This window comes from Cupressus sempervirens, chromosome 6 (genome assembly GCF_028749045.1).
Source record: "Cupressus sempervirens isolate cs-2001-9-10 chromosome 6, ASM2874904v1, whole genome shotgun sequence".
Classification (NCBI taxonomy): domain Eukaryota; kingdom Viridiplantae; phylum Streptophyta; class Pinopsida; order Cupressales; family Cupressaceae; genus Cupressus; species Cupressus sempervirens.
In genome coordinates this window covers 27082361-27105483 of record NC_143123.1, presented here as the reverse complement: position 1 = coordinate 27105483, position 23123 = coordinate 27082361, and the positions used below count along the sequence as shown (strand labels likewise).

Below are 23123 nucleotides of genomic sequence, written 5' to 3'. Positions count from 1 at the left end.
AGTAGTATGATAGGGAGGTAGAGCATCATGGGAAGGAGAACAAGTACTCTTTCAAGAAGGATGGGGTCACCTATAAGATATAGTCCATGGTGGAAGAAGATAAGGTAGAGAAGGCTACTGCTAAGACATTGTTGACGAGTGGGAAAGAATTCCTCAAGGACTTGAAAGAAGGTGAAGGAGTAGGGTATGCCATAATGGTGAAGCCCAAGGAGGAGAAGACATCAATACAAGCACCTATACCTGTAAAGTGTACAAAACCTATTGGATCAGTTCAAGGATATAATATGTGATGGAGCACCACCTACCTTACCTCCAAAGAGAGCCATAAGTCATCAAATTGACTTCATACTAGGAGCATCCCTACCAAACAAAGCTACATACAAGATGACTTTAGAGCGGAATAAAGAAATTGCAAGACAAGTCCAAGAGTTGCTTGATTAGGGGCTGATTAGGAAGAGCATCAACCCATGTGCAATACCAATTGTCCTAACACCTAGAGCAATCAATAGAATCACAATTAGGTATAGATTTCCTTTTCCTAGGATAGAGGATCTAATGGGCTGTCTAGGTGGGGCTATGTACTTTTCAATAATTGATCTTAAGAGTGGCCATTACCAGATTAGGATGAAGGAGGGTGATGAATGGAAGTCTGCATTTAAGACTAGTGAGGGTCTCTATGAGTGGTTGGTAATGCCATTTGGCCTTACCAATGTACCAAGTACCTTCATGAGAGTCATTAATGAGGTCTTGAAAGACTACATAGGAGTATTTGTTGTTATGTACCTAGACGACATCCTCATCTTCAGTAAGATAAAGGAGGAGCATATGAAGCACCTAGAAATGGTGTTGAAGAAACTTCAAGAAGAAAAGTTGATAGTGAACCTTGAGAAGAGTGAGTTCATGAAGGAGCTACTATATTTAGGTTTTGTAGTATCCCAAAGGAATTTGAAAATGGACAAGGACAAGGTGGAGGCAATCTTGAGTTGGCCTACTCCTAGATCTGCTATTGAGGTTAGAATTTTCCATGGCCTAGCATAGTTCTATAGGAAGTTTGTGAGGAGGTTAGTGAAATTTGTACACCAATGAATGACACCATCAAAGCAGGCATGAAGACCAAGTTCACATAGACCAAAGTAGCAGATGAAAGTTTTGAGAGGTTGAAGAAGGAAGTGGCAATCCAACCAATATTTGTTTTTCCTAGTGTGATGCTAGTAACATAGCAATTGGGGTAGTTTTAAGCCAAGAGGGCAGACCAACAACATTTTTTAGTGAGAAGCCAATACAAGGTACTCAAAATATGACTTGGAACTCTATGCACTTGTCCAAGCTCTTAAGAAGTAGAGGCATTACCTATTGCCTAAGGATTTTGTTGTCTTCATAGACAACCGAGCCTTAAGCTTTATCAACTCACAGGAGAAACTAAGTTTGAGGCATATCAAATGGATGGAGTTCTTATAGTCCTACCCTTTCACCATCAAGCACAAAAGGGCACAAACAACAAAGTGGCAGATGCTTGCTAGAGTTTGCTGATAGTACAAGAGGTTAAGTTGTAGAGCATAGGATTGGATGGATTCAAAGACCTATACTAGGAGGACACTAATCTTTTAGAGGCCTACAAGGTATGTACTAACTTTGAAAATCATTTCCATAGCGACTTTTTTGAATATACCTTGCAAAATGGGTTATTGTTCAAAGGTCAGCAGTTGTGCATCCCAAGGGGATCTATGAGGGAAAATCTCATACAAGAGAAGCACAATGGGAGCATGAGTGGGAACTTTGGCCTTAAAAAGACTTTAGACCTTGTGGAAAGGTTCTACCACTGACCCAAGATGTAAAGGGATGTAAGGAGGTATGTGGAGCAGTGTGGAATATGTTAGAAGGCAAAGGGCACTTCATCCAATGCAGGACTCTACCAACCTCTACCCATTCCTAATAGGCCTTGGGAATGCATTAACATGGATTTAATAGTGGGATTTACAAGGACTAGGACATGGTTAAATAGTGTGTTTGTGGTGGTAGATAGGTTCAACAAGATGAGCCATTTCATCCCATGCAAAACAACAGATGATGCAAGCAACATAGTCAATATTTTCTTTAAGGAGTTGGTTAGAATACATGGTTTCCCAAGGAGCACAGTTGTTGATAGAGATATCAAACTTACGAGGAATTTTTGGAAGATCCTATAGAAGAGGCTGGGAACAAAACTAGCTCATAGTTCTGCCTACCATCGCCAAACTGATGGTCAGACAAAGGTCATCAACAAGGTCCTAGGAAACCTCTTAAGGTGTCTCACTAAGGAGTATGGGCAAAGACGAGAGCAAGTCATACCTTAGGTAGAATTTCCCTACAATGATAGAAAGAATAGGACAACAGGGTTAAGTCATTTCCAAATAGTGTATGGAACTCATCCAAGGGGAATAATGGAACTAAGATACCTACCAACACATGACAACATCAGTGGGCATGCTGAATACTTTGTTCATTCTATGAAAGATGTGCATGATTAGGTTAAGCAAAGCTTGATGGAGGCAAATCAAAAGTTGAAGGAGAAGAAGGACAAGGGGAGAAGAGAACTACAATTTTAGGTGGGAGACTTGGTGATGGTCTATTTGAACAAAGCCAGGTTATAGAAGGGCATTCCTAGTAAGTTGCAGACGAAGAGAATTGGGCCATGCAAGGTACTTGAGAAGTATGGACCCAATGCCTACAAAGTAGACTTACCCAAAGACATGGATATCTCCCCCATCTTCAATGTCAAAGACCTAACACCTTACAAAGGTCCAAGGGTGGATGAAGCATAGTATCAGGAAGAGCTAGGCAAGGACATCTCAGACTTGTAGGTAATTGAAAAGAAGCAACTAGTGGTAGAGAGAATTTTGGATTCTAGAGTGAAAAAGAGTACAAGGAACAAGGTTTATAAAGAAAACCTAGTGAAATGGTTGGATACACCTGAAGCTAAGGCCCCTTGGATTGCTGGGAGTGATTTCAAGAAGCATGGCATCAACAAGGAATTCCTCTCCCTAGCAATAACTTAGGCTTCTTCTTGCAAGGGAGAATGGTGTAGGAGCACCTAGGGGTAAAGGTGAAACCCTAACTGATTTTTAGTTTTTAAATGGTCTAACAAACCATTGAGTGAATAGGGACTCTATATTAAGTCCCAAGATAGGTTTAGAAGTGTGGTTAGGTGAGAGTTAAGTGTGAGTCTAGTTTTGACAACTAGGTCATGATAAGCCCAAAATTGCTAGAAATTGCTCTATGAGGCCAAAATTGGGAAAATAACTAAAAATGGGCTATAAATGTTTAAAGGAGGTCATTATAGGTCTTAGGTTTATTTTATAAGGTTTGATAACAAAGTAGTCAAATTTGAAGGCTTAGTTTGCAAAACTGCAAAAGTTGTCAAAAAGTTGCTCATTGACAACTTTGCAATTTTTGCACAGTTTGGAAGAAAGAGAAACATGGGTAGTCATGGATCAAAACAAAGGAAAAGGTGGTTAGGATATCCTATAATAACACCTACCGACTTATTTCTAGGGGTTGGACAATCATTTGTACGAACATCACATTTTGAAGGAGAGTTTTGCTTGATAGAAAAACAAAGTTTTAAGGAATGAGCAAGGGAACTTGATTGAATAGTTTACTATTTTTAATGAAGGAGATTCTTGGATTGATGTGTTAATTCTCTATGTAGTTTTTTTTTTTTTGAGCACTCATTTGATAGGGTTTACAAAATTAGTTAAAACTTGTGTTCCTGTTATCCAATTTTGTATTACCATCACTCAAATGGATATGGCTTGAACTTCCATGGTAAAAACACCATGGCCTTTGGAAATAAATAAATAGGACCTATATATTGTGTAAATAATAATTTTTGGGTTTGTGGAAGTCAAGTAACTAATTTTAGAAGTGAGCCCTAGGTAAGCAAGAAAGGCTTGGCAAAGTACAATGAAAGCTTGTAATGGAGTTTTGGTGAGAAAAAATGATTGGCATATGCCAATTTCCTTAGGAAATGAAGGAGTAGGATAAAAAGGGTCCATAACTTAGAGGAGGAGATTGGATGTGGAGTTTGGATCCATCTGTGGAGGTTTCATTGCCATTGCCTTTGAAACCCTTAAAATAAGGGTTTTTTGGAGTCGTATTGTATGGTCACCACAAAGACCTAAGACCTAGAAAATATTCAAGCTTGGGTCATTAGGAAACAAAGTCCTGAAGATACCAAGTGGCCTTGTTAAGAGTTTTTGGGAGTTATTAACAATCCCTCATTTTTAGGAGGGCTAATAGGGGCTCTTAGGGCTACAAGGGAAAATGAGGCAAGTTAGGCTTATGGGAGTGTGAAACTCAACAAGATGATGTAGAATGACATGAAATGTGGTAAGAACCATGGAAATATGGTCTAAACTTGATTTTGTCCCTTTAGGTGCATTTGGTGGAGTTTTGGCACATTAGGTCAAAAAGTGCATTATTGGTGAATTGAAGTTAGAGGATGGAAACTTGAATTTATGGGAAAAATTCTTGGTAAAAGGGGATTGGGAAGGAGTCCTCTAGGTTTGGATTTGGAATTTTAACCCGAAGTAGACTAGGAGTAGCCTTGGTAGCGTAGGGAAGCTCTAGAGTGAAGAATCTCCCCATCAGATGTACCTAACAAATAATGATCATGTTGAAGTGTGTGGTTGAATCAAAGGCCAATATTTAGTACATACAATTATAAGGTCCAAGATTACTAAAAGGGGGGAGGGGGAGGGGGAGGGGGAGGGGGAGGGGAGGGGAGGGTATGGGGAGTGGGTGAATAAATAATCTATTAGATTCAAACTTTTATTAAATACGCAACCCAAATAAGATCTATTCATTAACCATGCATCCAAATTTAACTTGTGAAGTGATGAAGAATGAAACACATAAAACCATCCAAAAAATGCAACACAAGAACTCCTAGATTTTTTATGTGGAATATTGTGGTTACAGGGAAAAACCATGATGGATATTAGTATCCCCAAATATTTGTACTCTTTTGAAGTACACCCAACAAAAGGCTTCCTATTAAAACCTTACAATAATGCCATTATTTGAGAAAAACTTTAATTGGAGTTCAAATTTGGATACAATTTTTATTGCACCAATGATTGATAAGACATAACTATGTGATCCATAGATAAATGTGTTGTTCTCATTATTTTCATCTTTACCCATTTTGGCTTGATTTCATATGTTGCCCACATTTTTATTATATGAGAGGTAGAGGAGAACACCATGTTCATGGTGAGAAAAGTAGGATTTAAGGTACAACTTTTAAGCATGAAAAACTAATTATGATTGATTAAAAGGGAATGAATACATACAATGATGTAATTAAAACATAAATTTGAGAAACCACTCTTCAGGATAGACATGAATGTAATAGGTTGATTGTAAAGTATGAAACTAAATCCCACCTTACAATAGAATATCTTGGGCAGACAAGTCTAATTTGATCAAATATTTTACCAAAATGAGATAGGACTAATACACAATTAGCATATAATTAATTAAGATGAGTACTATAATGGTTGATAAAGGATAATGCAATTTTTATTAAATTTATGAAATGTCAAATTTGACCTCTTTAACCAACTAATGCACTATGAAATTATTGGAGAAATAAACCTCCAAACATCATAAAACTACAACATAACCTTCACAAGGGGACTTATATATATATATATATATATATATATATATATATATATATATATATATATATATATATATATATATATATATATATATATATATATCAATGGAATTTTATATTTATATTAATAATAATTGGTTCAAAAATGGCTCTCGAAGAAAAGAACCAGAAAATAAAAACTCTGGTCATTGCTTGATATAAAAAGGATGCAGAAGAAGAAAGACTGCATCTAGAGAGAGTATCTATCAATACTAATGATTCTTGTCATTGTGAATCCCAACTCTAGAACATTGTGATTACAAAAGAGCCCAAAACTCATACGAAGACAATTATTAATCTAGTCATTATTTGGTGTTGGGGAAAACACCAAGAGCCAAGCCAAAACATGATATGAAAGTTTCCATCATTGATCTTCATCCAAAATTCAAATTGAGACTGTGATAATAGTAAAAAGCCATTTGATGCAAGTGCAAGCCAGGACCCTGAATTGCATACAATATCTCAAAAGAACAAGTGACATCCATAAAAGTAAAACATGTGAAATCACAAAGAAGCCATGATTTACTATCAAATAATATTTGATAAAGGCTCAACATGACTCTAAACATATTCTTTTATCATAATATTAACCAAGTTGGGGAAATCAAGGAGATTACATGGGGAAAGTAAAGAGTTAATATATACCCCATCAATACCCAAATTAGACAGACAACTAGCTAATAGGTTGCCTTCTCTATAAGTATGCATAATGTAACATTCAGAGATTCAATCAAGAAGAGACTAGACTTGATGCAATATATATTGTATGGACCAATTATACATATGATATTTAATATACACATTAATAATAATGATCGAATCCCCTTCAACATGTAACTTAGATATAGATAGTGATTTTGCAAGTTCCAAACCAAAAAGTAAGGCCAGGGCCTCAGCTTTGTTATTAGTACCCGGAGGGAGAGGAGATGATTTTGCTGCAATCACACAACCTTTAAAGTCTAATGACACCAAAAGAATGAATGATATCAAAATTCCAATATAATGTACAAAATCTTACTTATAAAGTCAAGGAGAGAGTATGAAGGGCGAAATAATCACACAAGTTCTATTGTTAACTAAAATATGAACCTTATGATTAATAGATAATGCCTAAATAAACATAGCACAAGTAATTGATAAAAACTCATTTATTTTAGTAGATTTAAAAACTAAAAATTAGATAATTAGAACTAATTGTTAGGATATTGTAATAGAATTTTGCTAAAATTTCTAATATCTTAGATAAGATCACTCCTTTAGTAGTCTCCTACACGGCTCTATCCATTACCAATTTTCATCTTTAAGGTCTATAGATTGTGCTTGCCTATGCATGAACATGTGTATTATAAATGATTTTCTTGGTGGCGGTCAATTCTCATGGCTAATGTATCAAGATACAAAAAAAAAAATTCAAGTAGAGATTGCAAATGTTGATTTAATTGAAACCAATTCAAGCATAAGAGATCAAGATTGAATTTTCTATTGCTCAATACAAATGTATATAAAAGATATTGATAATTCACTTATTTAGTTCTTTTATCTCAAGTAATGTATATTAGAAATAAGAAAATGATCAATGAATGAATGATCGTAGGTTAATAAATAATTGTATTTTAAACTAACAGTGAAAAGATTTAATTATTAGATAAGTTTAACATAATTAGTTGAATATAAATAATTGGTGAAGGCAATGATATATCTTAATCATGTCATCTATTAAGATGACATTAAGCAGGAGTCACAATGAATAACAAATGGATTAGATCTTGCTTAAGAAAATTTTGATAAAATGTTTGTAGGAGGTGTAATGAATAAACATAGATTAGATCCTACTTAAGACAAATTTGATAAAATGTTTATAACTAAATCCTTAATTCTAACAAGAAAAATCAATTGTTCATCGACTTTAGACTTGTACACTCACACTTAGTCAACTTAAACTTGTACTTATTATACCAACTACTATTTTAAAAATATATAAAAAATAAGAAAAGAAAAAGACATAACAAAGGATGCATGTGAAAAATAAAAATATCTCGGAACTTAAAAAGAGATGCTCGTCTCCATCAAAGAAGCATTGATGGTCTTTAGATCTAATGACAAATAATTGATGAATAATTATATTCTTTTGAAGATTAATCATAAAAAATACTGAATGAATGTGGAATTAAAATAATGACAAACAAGTGATGACTGATTGAATTTCGAAATAACTGTGAGAAATCACTTACCATCAGATCAATCGAAGTTCAATTACATGACATTATGATTTTAAGTGCGAATATAGTTTTGATTTCGCCCAAATGTGACAAGACATCATAATAATGTCATGGTGTCATTCTCACTTCCATTGTATAATCTTAGCCAATGGACACCGTTAGAGACGTTCTCCTTAGAATTGCAAACAAAATTCCTTCCATTAATTAGCGGACCATTTTTTGGTTTCAGTGAGCAATATGCTTTTCAACTTAAAAAAATGTATCTTTAAATCTTAAAAGCTTAAAATATTAATGTTTAAGACTTATAAAAATATTTACTAAATTAAAACATGAGACTCTTCAGTAATAAAAAAAAGAAGAAGAGATGATAGATTCCTTATCATCAACGCTTTAAAAAAAGTCTGGATACCTATTCTTGGACACATGTATTTTTCACTCTTTATCAATAAGTGTCATATAGTGGCATGTACTTGTCTAAAATATATTGTAATAGAAATAACTATTAAAATAAATGTATAATATTTTTTATGTATTATATAATTTTAGCATTATAAAACATTTTATAAAATAATATAATATAACTAACAAATATATTAGTTTGATATCTATTTTGTGAAATAAATATTTTTATTTTTTTACCTTACATTATTTATAGCAAAATATTTAATATCATATGTATTAAGAATAAATAAAAAAGAAAATTTCATAGTAAAAGATAAAAGTAATTAGAAGTATACTTCATTAGAAACGTAGAAATAGTAAATGCTAATAAATGTTTATTTTGTAAATTTTTTTTTACTAAGTATTATTTATATTAAAATATTATGATTAATGAAAAGAATCATTATAATTGGTCAATAGTTTATAAATTAATTCATTGATTGTTAAAAGTAAACACAATATAATAAAATATTAAATATATTGAAAGTTAATAAACAAGTTATTTTTAAAATTGTAAAAGATTAAAATAATTATAAGTAAATTTATAAATAACTTAATTAAAAACATAGAAATATTAAATATTAATAAAACATAATAGCTGAAAATAAATCAATATGGAGAGCATTTGAAAAAAGGGGTCCTATAAGACCAAATCAAATGAGCCAATCATTGTTGAGAAAATTAGATTTAATAATAAATTATACTGATAAATTAATATATAAACTTTAGAAATGTTTGATTAATCAGAAAATTAATTCATTATGATTGGTCAATAGATTATAAATTAATTCACTAGTCATTCAAACTGAATGTAAAAGTACTAGCCTATGACAAGTACAATAAAGGAAAATAATTCGATAGGCATTTGTTGACTAGGTTGCCTAAATGTAATTGCTTTTCCCATTTTAATATAGATAGATAGACGATTTTTAACATCTATACGACTAAACATAGCGTGTGTGATAGCCTTCCAACTAAACAAACTTTAACAATTATGTTCTTTTTTTGTACAAGTTGATGATGAGCCCACCTAGCTTCTCAGTAATATCATCATTGAATAAGTTATGCCAAGAGCTACCAGATATAATATTAAAAAATTTGAACCTGATATCCTTGTACACCTCACATTCTAACATAAAGTGTTGCTCAATTTCTACCTTTCTAGAGTTTCAAAGCGTGCAAAATCTTTCTTCCCAAGACTCTTTTGGTCTCTTCAATTGCCTGGTTTCACATCATAGTTGGTGAGAATTGGTTATGAGATGTGCAATAAGAGTTTTAACTCTTTGATAAATGTTAGCCCCTATGTATGCCTTTTGGAGTTGATCACAAGTGGGGTTGAACTCCCTGATATGATATGTTTTGTTTCCTTCCAAGCCCATTTCCCAATTTCGCTTATAGAATTTCTCCATAAGAAATAGGTTGGGAGGAGACTAATGAATAGGTTGGCATCATAAGTTACACTTTTATTATATTTTATCTTGTTGATTTAGAAGGTATCGATTTAAGATTTTATTTAAGGATTTAAAAATGTATTTATCTTCCACATTTATATAGAGAGTGATAAAGTACATTTTTGTGGTTTTACCAAAGTATTAAAGCAAAAAATTATTTTATAGATTTATAGATGCATCCAATATAAAGGAGAGTTGGATATTTTAGATTACATTTAAAGACAATTATTGATTATATATCAATGTATTTATTTTATTTTAAATTATTCAAAAAGTATATAGCTATGTTTTAGATATTAAAATAGGCAAAACTAGGGGGTTGGCCCATACAAGGAACAATGGTAGTCACAAACATAGACTACTAACAAGCAGAAAAATAGTAAGTACATTATCAACACATCACACCCAATCACTTTAAATATCAAACATGGAGAAAAAACTCAACTTGTCTATAATAGACAAGTTCAACTTATCGTTCTGATCTACACTATCATAAAGCATCTTATAATTGTTCATAAACCCAGAGTTTATAAAGTAGCCATACCAACTTATCCTAACTAAAGCATAAAGTTTGAAACATAATAAAACCAGGGTCATATAAGACCAGTCCAAAGTATAACTAGCCAAAACATACCAATAGAGATAAAAAATGAAACAATAACATATAAAACATTTAAAACTAAAGACATAGATCTTGACCATTTCCTTTCCCTTTTTAGCTAGCAATACTTTTGCTTAGTCATCAATGAGGAACCCATACAACTTCTTTGAATCCTTTGTGTCCAAGCCCTCTTCTTCCTTCTCCTATAGTAATAGCTAAAGAGTGGTTGTTCTAGAATGCATAACGTTCATCACAAATTGAGATAGGGTTTTAAAAATATCATCTAGGGTAGAGAAGTTTTCTTTGAGCTTTTCCATCCCACGACTAGTCATCTCCACAATACCAATTAGCTCTTAACAATCAACACATTTCCCCTTATGAATGCCCTTATCCAAAACCTACAACACATGGGGATTAGGAAAAACCTTTCCTTTCTCAGTTTTATCAAATCTCCCAAGGGAAGTGGTAGTCATCGAGGATGTATCCTTGGTGGACTAGTTTCCTAGATGAGGAGTGAGAGTAAAATCAAAGGTATTCATCATAAAGATTACCAAGACATGGGTGGATTCCCTATTCAATTCCTCTTTTTTTAAAAATCTTTTTCCTCCTATGAAACTAAAGTCTTCACCTTGGAGTCCACTTCCTCCTCCTCCACTTTTCGACCAATATACTCCCTCCTAGCTTTCTCCTTCATCCTAGGGTTTTTCTTTTCACTTTCTTTAGGTTGAGACACCTCCTCATCAATATCCAAATTTCTCTTAAGTAGCCATATATTTTTTCTTTTCTTGGATCTTGAAAATCCTTCCCAACCTTCTACATCCTCCCTCAATCTCTTCCTCAGATTCAACCAAGTCAATTTTAATAGATTTTTCAATTTTGGGTTTTTTGCTAGTAACTTGGATTCCTCCCAAAATAAACTTTTATTTTTTGGAATTTCTAGAGGGGGTGAATGATGTTGAAGGCTAAGGGGTGGGGCCCTAGAACTACATCTGCTACCAAATCTAGATGGGTTTAATTGAATAATAAATATTATCTAACTAAACTGGACAAAATATCTTAGACAAATTATAGGAGTATGTCTAATAAGTTAGCCAAATTAGAGGCCTTAATAGAAGGCTTAACTCTAAGTAGAGAGATAGGTATAAATAAATTAGTTGTCAAAAGAGACTCACAAATTATCCTAAACACATTAAGGAAAAAAAAACCCCAAATTGGATCCTTTATTCTAAGCTATAATATACCCTAGCCATCATTGATCAATTTCAAGAAACAATCATAAAATATATTTATAGGAAGGTAATAGAGAAGCAAATAATCTCACTAACAAAGGAACATATGGAGAAGAGATTCTAATAAGACAAGCTAATATGATAAGTTAGACAATTATTCTTGGAGCGAAACTAGTTTATATACCATTTGATTTTAAAATTAAATATAAAAGAAGATAAGTTTCATTTTTAATTATGAAGTATATTTCATTTCGTTCTAACAACTTGATGGTAGTCAAGTTCAAATTTTAGGATATATTCACAAGGAATTATCAAGAGCAAAGCTATACATTCACAAATAAAAGATATATGTTAAGATTGGTTAAATTACTCTAAGATATTTATGTAAGGGCTACACCAAGTTGGTTCCCAATCGAGATGGTTTTTTTAAATCTAAACACAATCTTGGACCTCGTGGCCTCTTATCTATTTAAAAAAAAACATTAGAGGAATATTAGATGATTAAATAATAAGAAATGTTTAGCCATGGTAAAAAAGTGAAATGCTAATTTTGAAAATGAAGTAAAGAATGACATTGAATTAAATTATTTGATTAATTAAGAAGAAAGTAAATATATTATCTATGGGGGTTGGCCAATTTTACATCTCAACCAAAATGTAGGAAAATGAATACTACACTAAAATCAAAGATCTGAGTTTAACTTGATACATGTCTAGATAAAGAATAACATAGGTCTTACTTAATTTATGACATGCTAACAAATTTGACATTTTTATCTCTCTAATGTAATATGGTAGAAAAGTTAAAAAAAGAGATTTGACAATGGAACAATAACTAGAAGCTTTTGGTAGAGGTTACTAAGAGTTCTAACATTACAACAAGGTCATGCCCATAATATGATTTTGAGCTAGTTTGCTCTCATATGATTTTATGTATTAGTAATTTTCATCTTAAAAATCTATAAAATGTTTGTATCAATGAATGTACATATATTTGAGAATTGTAAGGTATTAGAAAGAAGAACTTAGACCTACTATAAACAAAAAGAAGAGAACATTTCCTTGATAGCAATCAATTCCATATAAGTAAAAAATTAAAATAAAAAAAACTGAAATTAAAATTAAGAAAAAGAAAATAATATTTAAATAAATAAAAATGAATTAATTCTAAAATAAATAAATATTTTAATACATTAATTGACATATTGTATTAATCCAACTAAAATACTAAAAGTGTACATATAAATGACATAAAATTTCAAAATGTTAAAAATATTAGACACTTTTTTAAATTGGTAGAACTTAGAAGCCACAATAATAAACAAAAATAAACCGACACTTTTATCTATAACAATAATTAAATATTGTTGAATATTTGTCTCTACTAGCATCTAGGTAGATTATCATTAACTAATTGAACTTTAGAAGATGGTTAAATAATATAAGTGACGAGTGGGTTCATCTTAAATAAAAAGTAGAGGCCACAAAGAATTCAGGTGAAGATTTGACATATTTCTCGGCGTTTTCGGCGTCAAGAAAGTAATCACCAAACGTAAATTGTACTCGTATCACGAAATACCCGATTCTACTTTAGAAAAAGGTAAACAAGGTGTTGTTGAATACTTTATAAAAGTAAAATTGATACCTTGCCCAACGACAATTTCGATCACATCGACTCACGTTTTAATAAAATTCTCATTATTATTATTGTAATTTATTCAGAAAATATTGAGTCATTAGGTAGCATTCCAAGGGAAAGTCTCTAGTAATTGTGAGGTTTGAGGAGTTTCAAAATTTGTTTAGTTAAGTAGTAGCACTTTTAGGTAAAGTTTCTAGCAAATGTGATGTATTTATTATGTTTAAGAAATTTCAAGAATTGTAAAATGTGTATTAATTTTTGATTTGAATATATATATGTTCGATCACATATATATTAGTAATCGATTAATTATTTATTTTTCTTGGTTATTTGTGCACTATTAATAGAACATTTCAAAAAACAAACTACTAAAACATTTGGTCACAAGTACTAAATTACGATTGGTGTCAAACATAGCGATTATCACATAACACTTTGAAAATACCATTTTCTGATCACTTAAGTCTTTGACAATCTCTACAGAGATATTCATAAATATGCAAAGGCTAAAACATTAGCTTTAAACTCTTAACTCACGTATGAAGCTACATTGAAAAGTCGCTAGTAATCATGATATTTTTCTTATGTTTAGTCTGAATTACTAATAGTAAAGAAGTCTCAAGAATTGTAACACATCTACTAATAATCGATAATTTTTTTAGGTATTTTGGTTAGTCATCGACCCATTTGTGTACCACTATTTAGGACATTTCACAAAAAACTAATAGGACATTTGACCACAAATATTAACATCTTTTAATGAAAGACTATTAAGATAAAACATAACGATTATCAGACAATATCATTTTTTTAATCACAATATATTTGAAAACTTCAAATACCTAAAAGCTAAAACCTAAACTTTAGACTCTCAAGTCATATACAAAATGCAAATCCAACTTAAGATTATAAGGTCGACCAAATTACACTGAACGACTAGTGAAGAGTTTTCCTAGTTATTAATTTAGGATTTAATAAAGTAACTCGAATTTCCTAAACCGTATCGTACGGGACGGTGTACATGCACACCATGCTGCTCTCTATTACTTTTCATACGTTTGCATTTATGTCAATATAACCCATTCGCTGTAAATTCCCAAGATTTAAAGACAAATATCTAAAGCAATCTGTAGGATTCCTCGTTTCCTTATCAAAGAAAAAGAAAGATGTTTGCTTAACCATGCCCGTCACATTTAATCAAACATGACGTCTCTGCATCCAGCACATTCATTCACAGCCAAGAAACGACCATGAAGACGAACAACGGCGTAGACGTCCTCCTCGGAAACAAAATTTGCAGAATGTATCTGCTCCAGATCAAAAAGATCAATTCTTGGAGATGTTCATACGCACTGTGCGGGGCAATTTTCATTCTCACGGTGTTTACAATCCACATGAGATTCAACGGGGAATTCAGTATAGACAGCGGAGTCTCAGACCCATCTGGTAATTCATGCGACGGAAAGCGGATCTACGCGTACAATCTGCCGGAGAAATTCAACACATTGTTGCTGAGAAACTGCAGCGGGCAGATCGTCCCGTGGATCAATTTCTGCGCGCACGCCCAAAACTACGGCCTTGGAAGCCCAATTGCGAACCACAGCGGGTGGTACGCCTCAGATTTGTACATGGTGGAGCTCGTTTTCCACAGGCGGATGATGGAGTACCCCTGCCTCGTCGACTCCATGGACTCCGCCGACGCGTTCTACGTGCCCTATTACAGCGGCCTGGACGCCCTGCGGTTTCTTTACGGGTCCGAAAAGAGTCGGGCGGGTGAGTATGAGAGGGCTTAAACATCACATACTAAGACTTGATTTTTACACAATAATTAACAATGATATTCTTCAAACTTATTTTTTTTGACTGAATGTCCATCACAGTTGAACACGGCTCCGAACTCGCAAGATGGTTGGAAGAGAGCGGCGGGCCGAGGTGGAGGAAAAAGGGCGGAGCGGATCATTTCATTGTCACGGGTCGGACCGTGTGGGATCTTTGCGCAATGACGCCCGGGTGGGGAACGGGGCTCTTGGAGCACCGGGCTCTCGAAAATGTGACGGTTTTGTGCGTCGAGGGTCGAACCTGGGTTGCCCGCGAACAGGCCGTTCCGTATCTGACGTCGTTTCACCCGAACTCGACTGACGAGTTGGGCGTATGGACGGGTCGGGTGGAGTCAGCGGAGAGGAGGTTTTTGTTTGCTTTTGTCGGAGGGGAGAGGAAAGAAGTTGGGCTGAGGCAGGCGGTCATATGGCAGTGTAAGAACTCGTCGCGGTGTGATTTTTTGAACTGCGGGGAGATGAAGTGCAGTCATAGACCGGTAGCGGTTATGGAGAAGTTGTTGGCGGCGGAGTTTTGTCTGCAGCCGCCCGGCGACTCGCCCACCCGGCGGTCGACTTTCGACGGGTTGATTGCCGGGTGTGTTCCGGTGTTTTTCAGGAACGACTCTGCGTATCAGCAGTACACGTGGCATCTTCCGGCGGATACGGATTCGTATTCGGTGTTTTTTCCGGAAGAAAAGGTCGTATCTGGAGAGCTCCGGATTGAGGATGTGTTAAACTCCTTTTCGGAAGAAAAGAAGAGGAAAATGAGGGAGAGAATTGTTGAGATTATTCCGCGGATTATTTATATGAAGAATGGAGGTTTTTCTGGTAGTGTGAAGGATGCTTTTGACGTGAGTTTGGAGGGTGTTCTTCGTAGGGCCGGGCAAGCCAGGGTTGTATAGTTTTTTTCTTCAATTTTGCTATTCATATGTACGTACTATTCTTTGTCTCATTGTTGTGTTAGGAAAACTTCTGGGTTAGAATGTAAATAAATAAATATAAAGAAATAGACTCAAACCAAAATCACCTACAGAATAAGATTATCCGTGCATAGTTTTGCGACAGCATACAGTGGTACCAAAATGGGTGGAGCACCACCATGTATGGCTTTTGGCTCGCTTATTAGAATTCGATATTCTTTCCGTGCCGTTGTTCTCTCGATATGATCGTGACGTGTCTTATGAATGTGATATGATACCGATCTCTGATTTTTCTGCTTTTATCTTTATTAGGGTACGTTCATTTATAAACGGATTGTAAAAATTTAACAGAAATAATCTAAGAATGTGATATGATACCAATCTTCTAAATTTCCTGCTTTAAATACTTATATTGAAATATATTCATTTAAAAATAGATTGTAAAAATTTAACTGAAATAATCTAAGATTGTGATATAATACCAAACTTCTCAATGACCTAATTTTCTCTATATCTGAGTACATTCATTTAGAAATGGACTGTTAAAACAACTATTATTTTAACTGAAAACTAACTAAGACAGAAAAGACTTAAGAGAGAAAAGACATTGAATAGCTACATGCAAAAAGTAAATAAATGCATAAGTAAATTTATTGAACACAAATAATTAATTGTACTAAGATCAAACATTTGGGAAAACAGATGAATTTCAAAATATCCAAAACATGTCAAACTGATCTAAATCGGTTGAACGTTAGCGATACATAATACACAGGAATATACCCGGTAATCAAGCCATGGAATGTGGAGTCTCTGTCGAATTTCACGTGGCATAAAATAATAGAAAATAAATTTGTGGGCTAAAATTAATGGAAATATTTGTGTTCGATTCTTTCAAACTATATACGTCTCTACAGGTGTCCGTTGGCTGGACTCTACAATGGAAGTCAGGACACAATGACTTGTCTCTGCATATTTATGTCTCATCAAATTTGGGTGAAATAAAAAATGTTTTCACAGTTCAAAGCACAGTAAAATATTATCAAACTTCGGTTGATGTGATAGAAAGTTGTTCACTATAGTTTTTAAAATAGATGAACGGTTAATTCGTAAGGAGTATAATTTAGGTACGGTGGTTGATTCTTTAAAAAAAAATAAAAATTGAAATAAAGCAAATTTACAAAGAATAACAGCTACACGAGGTAGCTGGAAGAGAGATACAACATATAATTTAGGTACGGTGGTTGATTCCTTGATGCTGACAAGCATCTTCTTTATTAAGCATTTGAAGAAATTTCGGTACAAAGTTTCAAGATATGTTTATTTTAAGATGTTTATTTTTTAAAAGTTTGTATTGATGTAACGAGCAAGATTGTTGTCCTCACACTAAATTTTTTTATTTAGGATGCTGTAATTATGATTTATATTTTTTATATCTAATAAATAATTATTTTTATTTTCTAATTTTGAATATAATGTGGTAGATACAAGTTTGAGTTTGTAAGTATGTTTTTTTTTTTTTGAATTATTTGATTTGATTGCTATTGATATGAATAACAACTTAACGATTATACAATAGTAATGAACTAATTAAAAAAAAATTATTCACTATAATTTCTATATATTTGACTTCAAAATATTATTTGATTAAGATATAAATAGCTTATGGTTTTGATTGTGTGATTAAGATATGTTACCACCTCCATCAATTATTTAAATTCAACTAATTAGCCTAAACTTTTCAAATTATCTTGAACAATATCTAGTCCATCTCTTATCATTGCATGTTTAATCCATTTCTTATCATTACCTGTTTGAATCTTAAAAAATAACATGATTAAAGCACATTATTATGTTTACCAATTATTTATATTCAATCAAGTAAATCTAACCTCTCTAACAAGAGACACAAAGTGTCAAATTTCCTCCCATAGTGTGTAATACATTTAGAGTTAAGATCGAGTGAAATTAGTACATTGATTCTTTGTGAATTAGTAGATCTCACTTCAAACTTAACTAATAACATTAAAGTTTTGCTAGAATTTTATGTCTTTGTTAATTGTATAGATCTAAAAAACAAACGTAAAAGCATTATATAAATTTATTAATATAGATGCCATGTCAGATAGAAAAGTACTGAAACAATAGAGACACTTGCAATAACGAAGAATAGGTAGCCTGTTAGTCTTGACAAGACTGACAAAATTACATTTTAAGTTAGTACAATTAAATGAAAACAAAGGTAAAATATCTAGCACCTAAATAGAAAAAGGTAACAAAGCTAAGATTTAAGATAGAACTGTAGAAAGAAAATAACTAAAATAAAACAAGGTTAAAATATTTTTAAAATGTAAATAAGGTTATAATTGCTACATTCCTCTTTTAGTGTGTTTGAGGTAAATTGGGGATTTTTAATAGTATGGAAGATAAAGACATACTTCATGTTGTAGGTAAAAAAGAAACAAAATTCCTTTCATGACCTTGTAGTGAAGAAGCAATTAGATGAAATATTCAATTTTGAAGATTGGAGGCTCACTAATAGTGTGTTTGTCTTGTTGGGACAAGTGTTTAACAAAGTGGAAAAAAGAAAAGAGAAAACATTGATATATACTCAACAGTTATGGTTTGGGTAATGCAACTTGGTGCTTCAATGGAGGTTGTATAGATGGTAATTCCACACATAGTGCTAGTGGATTTCTTGGGGGAACCTAGAACCCATTCTTGCTAGAGTTTTCTTAGGGTTGGGAATGAGATTTATACTTAAGCCAATGTACATTGCAATGACAAAAGACACTAAATTTATTCCCTTCATTTGGAGATTTTATGAAATCAAGCGACACAAATGGTTGTTTGGAATGAATGACTCTTGCGAAATCTCATTATTAGAAGCCCACATATAAAAATTGTAGGTTAGGAACAAATAGAGAGGTTGAATTTTGTTGAGGTTTCAAAGAGGAGGTCCAATTTGAAGAGGCAACTCAATGAGGAACACAATGGTGGTACATCTGACACGAGGTTGGGGCTTAGACTGCAATGGCATTGATTGGTGTCATTTTTTGTTAGGTTATATTTTATTTATAATGTTCTCATGTAATTTTTATGATTTTCATATAAACATAAAGTGTGAATTGTAAAATTTTTGAGATAGGTTTGTTGGTTTTTTGGGTCCCTCAAATTTTGAAGCTTAGAGCATGTTGATAGTGGTTTTATTTTGGCACATGGTTAGGGTTTTGACTGACCACAACATTATTATGAATCTTGTAATTAATCGTGTTGATAATGATGGGGTGGGTTAGATACCAAGTGTGGGTTACGGTGGAGTTATTTTACCATATTGTTAATATCTATTTTGTCATGCTTTATCTTTATTAATAAAAATATCTTATTACTGTAAGAAAATACCAATAATTTTATTATATGTTAAAAGCTAATATGGTTTAGTTCTTAGAGAAGGCTACTTTTTGAATTAGCTAGATTATTTCATCTAAATTACTTTCAAAGTGATCTCCTATTCCTCTAGTTTTCATGTTTTAATTACTATTGATTTAACAAGGTGAGGTTATAATGATTCCCTTGGGACTATTGGTTATTTTCAATATAGAAGGTTATCTTTTAAATTAGTTAGATTGCTTCATCTAAAGTACTTTTAAGGTGATCTCATATTCCCCCTAGTTTTCACGTTTTAATAACTATTGATTCAACCTAGCGAGGTTATAATAATTCCCTAAGGATTTTGTAAAATAAAACTACATCCATTTAAGAATGCATTCTTTATCATATTCTTTCCATTAGACTCAAGAAAATCCTTAAGAATCCTTTTATTTTTATTTTTATTTTTAAAACAACAATTCTACAACTAACCAAGACAAGAAATAAAAAATGAAGTGAAAATCAATAACATTCTAAGTTTTCTATATTCTTATGCAAGTGGGTTTAAACAAAAAAATAAGATTCCTAAGTAATTAAATAATAAACTTGGACCTCCTTAGGTCTAATTTTTGCTCCAAATTAGATTAGGGTTTGACTAGTTGGCTCATATATCACACACTCATGATTAACTACCAAGTCAAAAATGTTAAACAGACAAAGTTTACGATTTTTTGCCTTAGTGTGTGATGTTTAAGGGTTTCCGAATGGGACAAGTCCCACCTTAAGATAGAATATCTATAATATTCTAACCATAGTACTATACGATTCATAAAATATATCTAGTTTATTCATGATTTGTATAAATCCGATCCCTTCATCTCAACAAATAATGTTGAGCCGTCAAAAAACTAACCATTAATCAAATAATAGTTGTTTGGGAGATAGATTCCATGAATCAAAAAATAATTAAGAACACTTTAAAAAATGGTAACAAAAATTACAATCTATTATAAAGGAAGAAATTTCAATAGATTGATATCCTTTCACATTCTTACCATCAATTTTTAAATGAATATATTCTAATATAGATAAGGGTCAGATTGGTATCATATAACATTCTTAAATTTTTTAGTTAAAGTTCTTACAGTCTATCTGATATCATATGATATTCTTAGATTATTTCAGTTAAATATTTTACAATCTATTTTAAAATGAATGTATTCTAATATGGATAAAAAAAAGACAATTGAGAAGATTGGTATCATATCACATTCATAAGAGACACATCAGCAACATATCGAGAGAACAATAACGCGGAAAGAATAGCGAATTCCAATAAGAAGCCAAAAGCTAAACATGGCGGTGCTCCACAAACCATTTTTGGTATCACAGTAAGCTGTCACCAAACTATGCACGGATCATCTTATTCTGTCAGATTTGACTATGTTTCTTTTCATTTATTTATTCACATCTTAACCCCAAAGGTTTTCATAACACAACAATGAGCCAAAGAATAGTACGTACATATGAACAGAAAAATTGAAGGAAAAAAACTATAGAAACCTGGCTTGCCCGGCCCTACGAAGAACCCCTACTCGACCGCCGGGCGGCTGCAAACAAATTAAACTCCGCGGCCAACAACTTCTCCATAACCGCTACCGGTCTGTGACTGCATTTCATGTCACCGCAGTACAAAAAGTCACACCAACACGTGAAATGGAACCAAAATGGGGAAAATGTAAAGATTGAGAATGACACATGGTAAGAATCCATGTCTTGTCAAACGTTGGTGCCATAAGAGTTGTCTTGTTTAGTTAACATTTCCCACCCATGGTGGGGTTGGTATCTTGCACATGCTTCTCACCCCTTCCTTTTGTAAAACTTAAGTCATCACCAAAAATTGATTTTGAGAACCGTTTAAACTCTACTTAACTAATCAATGAATGATAGAATCTATAGATGCTAGTAAAGTATGATGCAAGAAAGTATTTGAAGGTATTGCAATGACGAGGGCTGTACAGGTTTACAAGTACATTTGTTAGTGTTGATGATTCAACAAAAACATCCAGCTGTCTCTGATATCGTGCAGCTGCGAACATAGATAAACAACATGTCTGAGTAAAACACTAGAATATCCATATATCTGCAACTATGTTCTTATGAAAACCAATCCCGAAGATCCTTCCATATGATAAAAAAAAATTCTTCTCAGCTCCAAAGATATGGTTCCGCAATTTCTTAGTTTCAGAGTTTAATTGCTCTTTTATTTGTCTCAGTGAGCCGCTGTTCTAAGCCTTGTGGCTGGTTATGTTGCATGGTTATTTGTCGTAGTAAGCTGCTGTTCTAAGCCTTGTGGCTGGTGTAAGTTATGATGGTTCAGCATGTTTTGTCTTAGAGTTTCATAACTATGGCTATTTATTGTAATTCTTTCAGCTTTCTTCAATAAAAAAAAAAAAAAGTGTTGATGATTCAAAACAGCTTGTATGTAACCTTCTAAAGTGATCCTTAGCTTGAAAGACTATTTAAATTTTTGTACTTATTAGAGTCAAGAGATTTGAAATCTTAGATATTAGTAAATTGTTGCACACCTTTCTTAAAAAATAAGGTTGGTTTGAGAAAGGTAATAACAAGAGGATGAACATAGTAAAGCACTACTCTGTTTCATCAGAAAGAAGTGGTGAAGCTAAACCTATTTTAAATTGAAGTTGTCCAATTAAGAAAATTTAAATCTATTGCTATAATTTTCATATGGATTGTAAAGGAAATGAGGTCTTAACAAAAAGAAAGGAGCCATCAAAATTCATGGGGCTTCATCAAACAAGCAATAGAATATAGCGTATGCTCATATTGGAGGGTTTAATATCTCCAAAATTTGAAACAAAATATTGCTACTATAATAAGGGTGAAGAGGTTCTATAAAATCAACATCATCATATGAATATTAGAAGGTAATTTTATTTGAAAAATGCCATAACTAGTGGCAAAAATGAGGCAATAATAATTTGAGGTCATTCTAGAAGTCAAAAACAATTTGAGCTAGAAGGCAATAGGTAGTGACTTCATTGTCTGATTAAATTGAAGATTGAAATCAAGAAAGCTACTTGGAAGCCACACTCTCAAGATCCAAATGCAAATATTCAAGACACATTCTCAAGTACTAGGCATATATTTCAATCACTGTCGTATAGCACTATTTTGGTTCCTTCTCCACTTTTATTTTTTAGTTCCTAGATTGTTGTAATAACCATTTTCATTAAATTTCAAAACCCTAGTCCTTCATATAAAGTCCTAATTTAGTCACAACTTATTCACACACCCCTCCCCAAGTTGTGTGTTGTGCATTGTTATTCCAAATACACACATGTGCATGCGCGAGCGCACATACACACACAATGTTACTAATACAGATTCAACCATGCCTTCTTTATTAATATATTTCATTGGACACATTTCTTAATGTCTAGCTCACAAGGCTAGTATATTAATAAGTTCATGAGGGGAACATGTAGAGCATATGCACCGAGTTGTAGTGCCAAAAAGATGACAAGTTTTTTTTTTTTCTAATTTTCAATAGCGCGTACGCGCTGCTATAGCACATACGCGCTATTCTGATGACCAAAAAGTTATATGATGGGCTGCAGACCCGTGGCCCATCATTTTCATTTTATTTTTTGGCTCTCCAACAGCGCGTATGCGGGTTTGACAGCGAAATTTCACCACCATTTGCCAAAAT

The 23123-nt window shown here is 32.9% G+C and overlaps 1 protein-coding gene across 1 annotated transcript; it reads left to right on the top strand.

Moving 5' to 3' along the window:
• Window positions 1-14391: 14391 nt before the first annotated feature.
• LOC149550917 (putative xyloglucan galactosyltransferase GT19) lies at window positions 14392-16262 on the top strand. Its single transcript, XM_089786482.1, has 2 exons — window positions 14392-15057; window positions 15165-16262. Exons 1-2 carry the CDS (start codon window positions 14535-14537, stop codon window positions 16001-16003), a joined length of 1362 nt encoding a protein of 453 aa, XP_089642608.1. The 5' UTR covers window positions 14392-14534; the 3' UTR covers window positions 16004-16262.
• The last annotated feature ends 6861 nt before the right edge of the window (window positions 16263-23123 follow it).

Excerpts from the sequence above, each read along its gene's own strand:
- LOC149550917 (XM_089786482.1), top strand. The coding sequence starts at position 14,535 with ATGAAGACGAACAACGGCGTAGACGTCCTCCTCGGAAACAAAATTTGC. Across the intron at positions 15,058-15,164 it reads GTCCGAAAAGAGTCGGGCGG|TTGAACACGGCTCCGAACTC; the intron begins GTGAGTATGAGA and ends TGTCCATCACAG.